Here is a 12,270-nt window from a genome sequence, read left to right as displayed (position 1 = left end):
CGATACGAAGCGAATGAAGTGAACCGAATCGCGCTCAAGACGGTTTAAACTCTAGGCTGTGTTGGTACACGCTTAAACATAACGGGTGGGGTGGGGGCGACTTCATGTACGAAAACGATTTATTGTCTGTACATTTCCTCCGTGACATACACTCATTACACTCACTATGTTGATAAAGAGTCAAATTGCTTTGAATACTGAATGATCCAGTTAAGGGTGAGTGAATCCACAATGAAGGACCTGTACTTTCGATTCTGACAAATTTTCTTTAATTCATCCATCCATCCATTTTCTATACCGCTTATCTTACAGGGTGATGGGGAACCTGGAGCCTATCCCAGGGAGCATGGGGCACAAGGTGGGGGTACACCCTGGATGGGGTACCAATCCATCGCAGGGCACAACCACATACTCATTCACACACTATGAACACTTTGGACATTCCAATCAGATTACCACACATGTCTTTGGACTGGGGAACGAAACCGGAGTACCCGGAGGAAACCCCCGCAGCACGGGGAGAACATGCAAACTCCGCGTGCACACACAGGGCCACAGCGGGAATCAAATCCCCAACCATAGCGGCGTGAAGCAAATGTGCTAACCACTAAGCCACAAATGCATAATATTGAAACCCTATATATTTTTTTTTAATTAAGCAGAATGAGCCTTGTTTATCCTTGGTTGGACATGAACGAATCTGCCATAAATCATTCACAAGATCATTAAACATAAATATTAATGAAAATCAGTTGTTATTTAAAAAAAATAAAATAAAATAAAAAAAACAGTAACCTACACATGCTCCGAGTTTCTGTAAATTTACATAACTAGATTCAGTCATGTAAACATCAACTGAACAGCTTCAAATTTTCTAACTGGCTAAGAGTGACTTTAAACTTATATAGAATTTACGCTCTCAACACGCTATACGTGTTTAAATCACGCATTTAATTGAACTGCACACTTAAATTTAAGAAAAATAAAAAAAAGTGAAAAAGTTTTCACACTGTATTTTCAATATGCGCACACGAACAAATTCCTCTGAAACAATTCAACCACTACAACCTGTTTTATATAGTTTACACGATCATAGAAGGCACATTTATATACAACTTAAATATTAAGCCAAATGAAACACAATCCAATAACTGGTGTTAGCTGAATATTCAGCAAGCCTATACATACTGATTAAGTATTAACAGATACCAGAAGAAGCTTGTGTGCTCATAAACATTAGTATAAGGGACATCTGTGGTGTGGGATGAGAGGAGGACAAGAGAGAGAGAGTCTGTGTGTGCGTGCATGCAGCGTGCAACACTAGAGTCACTGATCCATTTTCCCGATTCACACGATTCCAAATGATCACAGCAGAGGTCTGTACACAGTACAAGTGTTTACTTCATACACACATTGGGAACAGGTCAGGCAGGAAATGGATAATACCTCAGAGAAGGAAAGAAGACAGTTATAACTACATGTCTCATAAACTCAGCTGTCTTTGCTTGTTAACCGCACCAGCTGCCCTTTGCTCTTGTGAGAGGAAGACATTGGTGCCCCACCAGGAAGTTACATATCCAGAGAGAGATAAAGGAACTGCATCTGGACTAGCACCTGTTATGAGTGAGAGCTAAACTTATTCTAAATGGGGTTCCAAACTAAACACTCCGAGTGTGTGGTTTTACAGGCGATTTCAGAGTTATTGGCCACCCTTTGTAAATAAAATTGATATTGTTAGCTTAAACATATGGGGTATGTTGAATAATTTTCTTTTAACAGACACAAATATTCTTGTGTAATGCTATTTTTCTGCAAAACACAATTTCCAAAATTGCCTGCACCCCCAAATAATAATAATAATAATAATATATGCTGAAGCTTTCCCTGAATGAAAGTAAATAATAGCCAACTGAGTGAGATGCTGAAGGATAGAGAACTTGCACCACAGACCTCTGGAGAAAAAGTGGAACCAGAGCCACCAAAGATGATGATGGCCCTCCTACTGATGGGATCAGAGTGAGAGTCTGATGAGGTACTGTCCACAGATAAATCTTTAGAGAGGTACAAGGCAGAGCCTGTGTCAGCATAGAAACATGTCCACAACAGTGGTGGTCATCACAAACAGGTGCATATGGTAAGATCGCCCATATTGCAAAAAAGTACTTGGCTACACCTGCTCAACAGTGCCATGTGAGAGACTGTTCTTTTTGGCAGGCCACATTCTGCAGAAGAAGAGGTCAGCTCGATCTTCTGAAAATGCGAACAAGATAATCTGCCTGAGCAAATGGTTGGAAGAAGAGTAAACTGTATGATCGGTTGACAGGAGGCATGTTGCACAGATGCACAATGTTTGAATTAATTATCTTTACCCAGAATGTACAGACAGTTCACTCTGTCTCCTCACAGACGTTATGGCATTCCATTTCTAAAATAGGTCTACTTATCTTTGCATTCATTTGATTTGATGTTACTATGCAAAAAATATACAGGTAGGCTATTTGTGACTTTGTAGCACACATTACTTTGTAACAGTTGTTGGTTTCTGCTCAATAAATTCTGCAGTTCATACGGATGCCTCAACAAATTAAATAAATGTTAATGGTTGAGATAATACTGAAGAATCTGTTTCCTTAAACCAGTTTGTCATGCATTTATTTATTTCAACACTGCAAGTTTACAAGTAAATCCATGACTGTGATTAACTCGATTAAATTTTTTCCACTGACAGCACTCATATATATTTCTTGTAAATTACACACAATAATAGTCCCCATTTGTAAATAACACACTGTTAATAGTGGTTAGTAGGAAGTCGGCGCCATTTATGTTCATTCGTTTTCTCTTGGTTGTGGGTTAGCTATGGAGTGAGGGAAGGAATTTGTTTTCTTTCTTTTTAGGCTAATTAGTGCCTTTTTGTATCATTAGGGGTGAACTTTTGTTTATAATTTTGACCTGTTCAGCTTCTGAAGTTTAAACCACTTAAAAAAAAATAAAATAAAAAATAAAAAAGGAGTGATAATAAACAAAGTAAGCTAAGTGGTCTCGCCAACCTGTTATTTCATTGTATGTTGCGGCCTGACCTAGGCCGGGTCGTAACAGTGGTTAAAGGCAGCGAAAGGAGTTCTGGAGACAAAGCGGAATTATATTGTAAATCTTTTTTGTAGTGTTTAAGTGGAACATTTTAATCATGTCTAGTGTTTATTTTACATACCATTTTAAGTCGTTAACTTGAATGGCACCAGTTATTTTGGAAATGTCTTTTACGTACAAAAGAAAACTACATGAAGCGCATATCAGTGCATGAGCTCATTATAAGATCAACTATATGCTCACTCTAACCAGGCAAGGAAACTATTAGCTTAATCATTAACTCAAGACGCAAGTAAATAAATTAATGATTCATAACGTGATGAGACTTCACAGGCTGACATGGGATGGGCTGAACTCTCTTTCTCTGAACTCTTGGAAGGATTTTATAGCTCTGCTTTAACTGGGTTCAGTAAATCAGCTTTGGTAAAGTGAAAGCACCGTCATTCTAACAGTAAAGCTAGCTGACAACGGCTCCGGGGCAAAGTTTAAAAAGCAGTGCTGTAACAATGGGCATAGTTATCAGACGTAAGCCTGATTAGTACTGAACGATGACAGATTTTAACTGTTGACTCTACATCAATAAACATCAAAAATGCAAAGCACAGACTTTTACAAAAATACATGATGCAAAAGGTCAGGAGTATGAAAGTGAGTGAAATACAAGGGAACAGGTAGAAGATCAACCGTCAAACACAAGAAAGAGGACGTTAAAAAGCGAGGAAGGTACCTTTCTATATTTGTTACACAAAGAGAATTCCTATAAATACTACACACTGAAAAGTAGTGAGGAGTCTAATTAGACACACCAAGAGTGCCAGTATTCATGAAGACTCAACCATTAAGAGTGAGGCGGCGACAGGTGGAGAGACACGGCAGTGGATTTGGAGGTTAGTCGGTGATTAAGAACACAGAGGAACGGGTTTTGTCTACCTGAGCTCAGCCTGTAGGGGTTTAATGGGTCGGGTGCCAATGCACTGTCCTGCTTTACACTTTCCATCTCCAAATCTGCATGCGGGAGAAGAGAGAAGCAGTCGAGCCTGTTAGAGAACACGGGAAAAACAGCTGCCTTTGCCCTCTACTTAACTTGCCAGTAGTCACTTTGTAAGAGGAGAAAGAAGGAGGAAAACATTTCCTTCTGCATTCCCTGTCTATTAGGCAATGTTTTACAGAGCTTCAGAGCACCTGATGATAAACAAGCCAGAGCAATAAAATGGACTTAAAAAAAAAACAACACATTACTATGACGGAGAGAGCTTCATGTTAAAGCCTTTCAGAAAGCTGGTGGCTAATTATATTGACTATATCGCTAGAGCATGATTAGCTACGTTTACATGCAGCCTAGTAATTTGTTTATAATTCGAATGATAATTTAATCAGAATGAAAAATAGAACATGTTTTCTATGTTCTATTGTTATTCACAACAGAATATAGAAAACATCAAATGTTTCAACTGAGGAAATGTACCAGTTTAAGAAAAAAGAAAAAAAAAAGGTAATTTGATGGCCGAAACACGTCTCCAAAAAGCTGGGATGGGGCAACAAAAGGCTGGAAAAGTAAGTGTTACTAAAAAGAAACAGCTGGAGGTTACTTGGCAACCGGTCAGTAACATGATTGGGTATAAAAAAGGGTATCTTAGAGAGGCAGAGTCTTTCAGAAGTAAAGATGGACAGAGGTTCACAAATCTGCAATTTCAGAATAATATTCCTAAAGATTATGAAATCTCATCATCTACAGTACACAATATCAAAAGATTCATAGAATCTGGAGAAATCTCTGTGTGCAAGGGACAAGGGTGAAAACCAATATTGCATGCTTGTGATCTTCGGGCCCTCAGGCGGCACTGCATTAAAAACAGGCATGATTCTGTAATGAATTTCCTCAGTTTAAACATTTGATATGTTTTCTATGTTCTATTGTGAATAACATATGAGATTTACAAATCATTGCATTCTGTTTTTATTTACATCTTACAAAGCGTCCCAACTTTTTTTTAGAATCAAATTACTATCACAACTGAAATATTTGGTGTAAAACCATGCATATTTCTTTTTATATCATGAGGCAAGCTGATCACTTGGCAGGAAGAGAGGAAAAATTAAAAAAAAAAAGTTACTGTTACAAATTGTAAAACATTGATGAAGAAAACATTCTGTTGGATGGGAGAAGTGATGAGCATCCAAATAAAATTCTAAACACTGTCTGAATTCACAGTTTTCTAATTATTATGGTAGCATCGACACTAAATTCTCCATTCATGTAGATTTGGTTCATTTTCAACAAAGGGCAGAGATTAGGGTGTCAGTTTATCAAACATCATACGGATTAGTGAAAATATTTGCGTGTAAACAGTTGGTAAGACAAATCATTTGTGAGAGCAAGAGAGAGAGCGCGTGAGAATGTATTGGCTATGTATAGTGTAGATCAGTGAGGCGTAGGGGGAGAATACCAGCACGCACAGGGTGGGAAGAGACTCCAGGAGGCCGGCCGCAGAGCAGAGCAGGGGGACGCTGGGGGGGTTGTAGAGGGAGGCACAGTGATACATCATTACACATGCATGGGAGATTACAACACACTCAGGCAAATCATCAACATACATCACATACAGAAATCACAAAGATATCAGCAAACATGCAAGCGGTAAAGTAAAAAGCAAAACGCAGAGATGCGTGCTCCTTCCTCAGGATCAGCCTGCACCGATTTGCCCTTCATAATCAACATGTTTTTCTGCTCTTTTCTCTGGACTCACTCGTGTGTAAAACACTGTGTCATTACATCCCTGCGCGGACACTCTTGCCTAAAGAGCATGCGGGATGTGTATTCTGTCCACCCAAAGCCAGCGTAATGAATAGTTTTATCATAATGAGTCACAACCTGGGGATGTAATAAGTGATGTGAAGCACAAGCATGACAGAAGTGGAGTGAAAGCTCTGCGACGTCAGAAAGCTCTCAAGAGGCCCTGGCAGAGCAGCGAGTCCAAAGCGTGATGTAAAGTTGACTGTGTGTGATCCGTGACCACTCTAAACATGACCAATTTCATTACTCATACGGTGAGCGTTAGTGTTTGAAACCCTCCATTTCACACTTCCATTAATCATGACTATTATTTGGTTAGAAGTTGTACTGTTTGGCTGCGTAGCCGTTTTCCTAAAGTGCCCATGAGATCTCAACTCTAGTATCAGAGCTTTTTGGCATTATGGTCAGCTTCATGCTAATAAATATTTATAAAATTATAACATATTTTCCTTCAATGGAAAACATTATATTATATTTTTTATATATATATATATATATATATATATATATATATATATATATATATATATATATATATATATATATATATATAGATAGTAGTTGGGGGTATTGGCTTAAGAACTGCTTTTATTAAGGTGATATCCATTATCATGGCCAACCAGTGACAACGTCAGTGCAGTGCAAAATGGAAGAGAAAGACAGCAGTGCGACAGCAATTAAAATATAATTACAACAGCGCAGTGACTGAAGACAGACGAATAAAGATATCCATGAGCTCAAGTATATAAAACGTGATTTAACTTCGTTTTAGTAGAGCAGAGATCTAATGACAACTCCGCATGCACTTTATACACCGTTTCAATGAGGGGAAACAATAACAAACTGACTGCGCAATTCTGTTCCTCAAGCAATTCTAAACGTAAAGCTTTCAAAACAATATGACTAGCTCATACTTCTTGAGTCTCCCAAAAAGCAAACAAAGAAGACATAAACAAAAACTGTCATTAACGATTCTTTTCAAAATGCGTTGAGGGAAAAAAAAAAGCCCCCAAAAACATTTTTCCACAGATGCAAGACTTTTACCTGACTTACCCCGATGCATATCATTATAACCTTGTTGATACAGACAGTCAGTGAAAGCTCATCATAGTTTTGACACTCACAATTATTTTCTAAGGGAATACATAGGAAAAATTTCTCTTATAATGAAAATGACCTCTCTATTGTCAATTGTGAAGCTGAAGCAATCAAACTTGGTGGTTCTCAAACTGGGGACCATGGGCAAAAATTTATTTATGCAAGTCGGGATCGTCAACATTTGAACTACGATGTCCATAAAAATGAGAAATATTAACAAATGAAATAAATGATTTACAGCACACTAAGACACACCAAACAGAGACATCCGTTGATATACTATATAATAGTATATCGACTCTAGGGGGCCATAAAGGAATGCATGCTACACAAGGAGGGGGTGTTTCACGCTGAAAAAGTCTGAGAACCACTGGTCTAAAACACACTCAGCACAATTCAGTGCTAAGAAAGAAGGGGATGTCGTGAGCAGACATGGTACGTGTAAAGACTTGGTAAGTTAGCTAGCTAGCTAGTTAGCCTTCCTGTCTGGAAAATGAAGGCATTATTCATCCGAGTATTCAACCTTGTAGGAGTATTAAACTCTGGTTTTAAATGTCTGTTTGATATAGATTTGATTTGTTGATGCCTTGCGTCATGCAACAATGGCGCTTTAAAGTGTGTAATATTTCATAGAAGTTGAGATAAAATGTGTGCTACAGATCATGGAGTTAGTGTTTATCCAGCCACCTCTCATCACTGCAGCAAATCAAGAGTTTCACAGGCAATGATTTGTCTTTTTGGAAATCAATACACTTTCATTCCTGAAAGCACGTTTTCCTGGCCTGAGGGAACATCCAACAACTGAACAACAGTTGGACATAATTTTAATTTGGTCAGCCTATCATTACATCACTACACAACCTATTACAAAATCTTCACTATTTATAAATTTTTTTTTTTTATCAGATATGATCTGCGAACAGCAGCATCTTAAATGGATGTATATGGAAGTGGCAGCTCAGTGGTTAAGACATTGGATGTCTGATCGGAAGGTCATGAGTTCAAATCCTAGCACTGTTGGACCCTTGAGCAAGGCCCTTAACCCTTAACTGCTCAGTTGTATAAATGAGATATGTAAGTTGCTCTGGATAAGGGTGTCTACCAAATGCCATAAATGTAATGTAATGTATATACAGGAGCTCACAAGTGAGACAGTAAAGCAGGGCTAATTATGGCACGTTCGGATTTAAACTTGCGATCTAACAATCAAGTGAACTCGTTTATAAATGAAATTGAATACGTGGAAACAACTGTACAGTAATGCAAGATCAAAATCCCTGCATATACAAGGACTGCTGGGGAAAACTGTCGATAGTAGCGACAGCTTAGGCTGAGCCCATATTAACACGTGCACAGCAGATGGACCGTACGCTTGAAAGATTTCACATCTCTCCCACTCAGCTTGTCAACGCTTTCAAAACTAGAGCTGACAAAACTGTCAGAGGAAGCGAATAATATTCCTCTTGAATGAAAAATATATATTGCTCTTCAATTAAAGACCGTACAATAACACAAGAAAGTGCTTAGAGTCTCCTCCGCACGGATGTTATCCAGTGTGTCCTTTCAGCATCTGCTCCTATTCCCTCGCACACGGCCGCTCCGACACATCATCTCACTTCTTCTTCACAGCCCTGCTCTATCTTCATAATCACACTCATCCACCATAAAACACACAACCCACCTGCTTTAACATTAGATGCATGTCCTGCGTAAACAGGACTTAGTGCGTAAGCTCGAAATCGCTCACACGTGACTGACATTCTGCTTGTTCTGCATCTAATCTGATTTTATGACCTTCTGTTCAGGTGAGGAGCACTGCAAAGGGTAAATAAGGGTTGTTGCATGATAAACATTCGCATTCTGTGTCTGTGTTTGCTTGTATATATATATATATTGGTACCTGGTTTTGGCACTGAATTGGTGACAGACTGAGGGACCTTGTCGTTAATCAGCTCCACGCACTCACTGGGAAAGAAGCCAACCTAAAGAGAGAAGAAAACAAAAACTGATCGTGATGGAGGGAAACACACAGGCATTAGCATATCACATTCTGCATCTCTAAACATCCACTTCACAGAAATTTCATCACACCAAAGCATAGCAGAACGGCTAACTATTATTGTTGGGAAAAATTTAAATTTAATTATCACTAATATGAAACAGTCATATGGGATAAAGCTTTCCATACTTAACATCTGTTAAGTAATGTCACTCAATGACATAATGTATAAATCTCTGTACAAATCCAGGAAATGGGAGTGTCTTCTCAATGTACGCATAGCAATCACGTTAAAAATCCATGCATAGTACATACACCTCATTTGAACACAAACAGATTGCTTTGTCCTTTATTATAAGCGCCTTGTCCTTCGTTATTAAAGATAGATTAAAGATAACTGCGTTTGATCATCAGTAGGTTACAGGACCGTAACAAGTCCTGTCTGAAGTGCTTTCAGCATGGGTGCAGTGTCATGCTCGGCTGATTGTTGCGGCTTAATTAAACTAGATAAGAGAAGTGAAGTAGCAGTGGAGTGCACACAAAATCTCAAAATGTTCCACAAGCACTGTGTCACTAAAAATATGTACAAACCACACCGCTCATGTTCATGACGCACATGTATACAAAAACAAAAGCACTGTGGAAACTACCCGGTCGTTCCTAACCACGTTTCTAACATTTTCAGGAGTTGTTTATGTTACAGCAGAGAGCTCTTTGTCAGTATTTCTGTAGCTTTTTGTTGTATTCAAAATCACAGTTAGATATATACAGATGAGTGAAAAATACAGAAGAAAAAAAACCAACACAACGTGTGTTAGTAAGGTGCTGAGTCACCACAAGCCACCAAAACAAGCTTCACTGTGTCGTGTTGGCATCGATTGTACAAGTCTCTGGAAGTGTACTGGACAGAACACCGTTCTCCCAAAAGAATTTAGAAGTGGACCCAAACCATGCCAGCAAAAAAAAATAAATGCCCCCACAGCATAACAGAGCCACCATTTTCTCCTTTAACTTGACACCCACCTGTACATTTCTTGAAAATACCAATGGGAAAGGCTTACTAACTGACAGATTTTTAGTACCGGAAATATTTGTTTAAACATTAGAGCTTGTTTATGATGAATTTTACAATTCTGCATTGCATTTACAGCATTAGTGCCAGTCTTCTCAAAAAGAAAGTCCTTTATCTAACCCTAGTGTTCGTCCTAGCATAACCCTACTTCTTAGCACTCACCCTGTTAACTGTATCTGTGAGTGACTTCTTTAAACTCTGTGTGCGACAGCTGGTGTAGTTTTAAGGCTCACCTTCTGCAGACAGATGCTGTCTAACGGCCCACGAGCTGCCAAAATTAGCCTGTCCACTACACCATCATGTGGAGTACATAGCAACTAAAAGATCCCTTGCCATAAAAGAAAACTAATAACTTACCATGTGAGCGTTACCTCACTTTTATTCACTTATGCAAATGATTATTAAAAAATTGTTTTTCTAACTCAGTACTGCTAGATTTGAAAAATTCCAGACTGTTATTTTATTTAGATTTCTTATAATTAAAACAACAGCTTTGATTGCGAAATTAACCCATTTTTGTTTGATACTGAAAACAAAAGCAAGGCATAATTATAAGAGCTTTATTAGCATAAATAGTTATGGTTACAAACCAAACAGTTACATAACATTAGTAATGTTCATTAGATTTTTTTGACTTAAGAGGTGTGTCAATTTAAAGAAAAGCAGACCTGTACCAGCCAATCCGAACGAGTATTTTCTGTGTATAAGTAAATTATTATAATAAAGTGATTATGCAGTAATGCATCATAAGTAGTTTATTCAAATCACTGCCACTTCATTTTAATTTGGAATTTTGTTATCTTTAACACCAAACTAACCTTTTCTGGTACTTACTGGAGTATCATGTCTGCCATAAAAACGCTAACAAATGGTTTTATTACATATCGTAGTCTGGAAAATGAGACATAAGCATCAATAATTAACATTGAGATCTGCTCATGCACCAACACACTCCTGGATCAATATGTCATGTGTTAGCAGGATAATACAGGGAAAATCTTGTACACCTCACATCACACTTATGTAACAGTATTTGCAAAGAACACACCTGGAACCCATGCTTCCCTCTCCACCATGTTGTATCCTCTTTAGGAGGCATATCAATCACTGATACAATGTCTCCAACCTGAAAGAGACAAACAAGAGCCATTTATGTCAGTACCAATGCTCTTCCCCAATACCAGGAATTAGAGAGTGGTCTGTACAATCATATCGTTCAGCTTCACTACATTTGAATAAGTTTGCAGTCAGATTATCACCACGGTCACCTCAAATGACAGCTCATCGGCCGCCTGGGCGATGTAGCGCTTAATGACGTGGGCAGCTGCGATGGCTGGGACATTGATGGAGGACTCTTCGTGTACCAGCAGGCGATTCCCTTTGTTGTCAACCTGAAGAAAAACAGGATGCGTCAGCTCACTGGAAATGTGAAAGTCGGCCTAGCTGTAGTATTCAAGGCTCTTTAACTGGAAGCTAATAAATCCTTAAGCTTCCCTTGATAGTGCCCACTTAACATGGGGCAGCGGGTCTAACTCTTCCACTGATACGAACAGAGCAGTGAGATAGCATCAGGGTAATACCTCCATCCACGTAAGGACTGGCCCACAGTTTATCTTGTTATCAGCAATTGCTGAAAGACGGGAAAGGTAAGCCATCAGCATTTGGGAAACTGCCTGTTGAAAGAGAAAAAGAATGGAAACAAACAAAATCACTACTTCATTCACCTAGATTATTATAGATTATTTACACCTATAATACAAAAATAATCTGATATCAGCAGGAAAAAACCCCAAAAAACTCACATTTTGATCTGCACGCTAATACCAATATATGTCCAAAACAAATTCTAATGACATTCTATAAAAATTCTAATGTAAAATTTTTAACTTATTGCTTTTCTTACTATTTCTGTCGGGAGTAACATACCCTGTTATTGATAACTTATCAAAAATAGAACAAGCTGAACTCGCCAGCAACGATGAGGGGATACCTTCACCACCACCAAGTCTAATCCTTCTTGTTGCTTATTACTATACCCTTAAAATATATTTTAAACATGAAGGAAGCTATTGAAGAAAAACGATTTCAGACATCTGACCTTGCTGTGACCTTGACCCTGGTTGGATCAAATACACAATGTAATCAATTCATCTGCTGGTTACAATGCTCATTCCATATAAATCCTACAAACGTCTAACTACTCATACCTGAAATATT

General features: G+C 38.4%; 1 protein-coding gene and 1 long non-coding RNA gene across 7 annotated transcripts in view; one reads left to right on the top strand and one right to left on the bottom strand.

Moving 5' to 3' along the window:
- The window catches only part of arhgap32b (Rho GTPase activating protein 32b), a 127,116-nt gene that overhangs the window by 16,391 nt on the left and 98,455 nt on the right, over nucleotides 1–12,270 (bottom strand). For 4 of the 6 annotated variants that reach the window (XM_017492687.3, XM_017492688.3, XM_017492691.3 and 1 more), the window contains 6 exons: nucleotides 11,634–11,726; nucleotides 11,322–11,444; nucleotides 11,102–11,179; nucleotides 8,883–8,964; nucleotides 5,548–5,598; nucleotides 4,021–4,095 (listed from right to left, as the gene is read on the bottom strand). In XM_017492687.3, the coding sequence (XP_017348176.1) occupies nucleotides 4,021–4,095; nucleotides 5,548–5,598; nucleotides 8,883–8,964; nucleotides 11,102–11,179; nucleotides 11,322–11,444; nucleotides 11,634–11,726 (502 nt within the window). The remainder of the gene's footprint in view (nucleotides 1–4,020; nucleotides 4,096–5,547; nucleotides 5,599–8,882; nucleotides 8,965–11,101; nucleotides 11,180–11,321; nucleotides 11,445–11,633; nucleotides 11,727–12,270) is intronic. The other 2 variants (XM_017492690.3, XM_017492692.3) reach the window with 2 other exon arrangements.
- On the top strand, nucleotides 44–1,706 carry LOC124629157 (uncharacterized). Its single transcript, XR_006984055.2, has 2 exons — nucleotides 44–216; nucleotides 313–1,706. It is a non-coding gene; the product is annotated as an uncharacterized LOC124629157 (long non-coding RNA).

This window comes from Ictalurus punctatus, chromosome 18 (assembly GCF_001660625.3).
Source record: "Ictalurus punctatus breed USDA103 chromosome 18, Coco_2.0, whole genome shotgun sequence".
Classification (NCBI taxonomy): Eukaryota; Metazoa; Chordata; class Actinopteri; order Siluriformes; family Ictaluridae; genus Ictalurus; species Ictalurus punctatus.
Note: the sequence above shows the minus strand (reverse complement) of the source record. Positions and strands in the feature narration are given on the sequence as shown.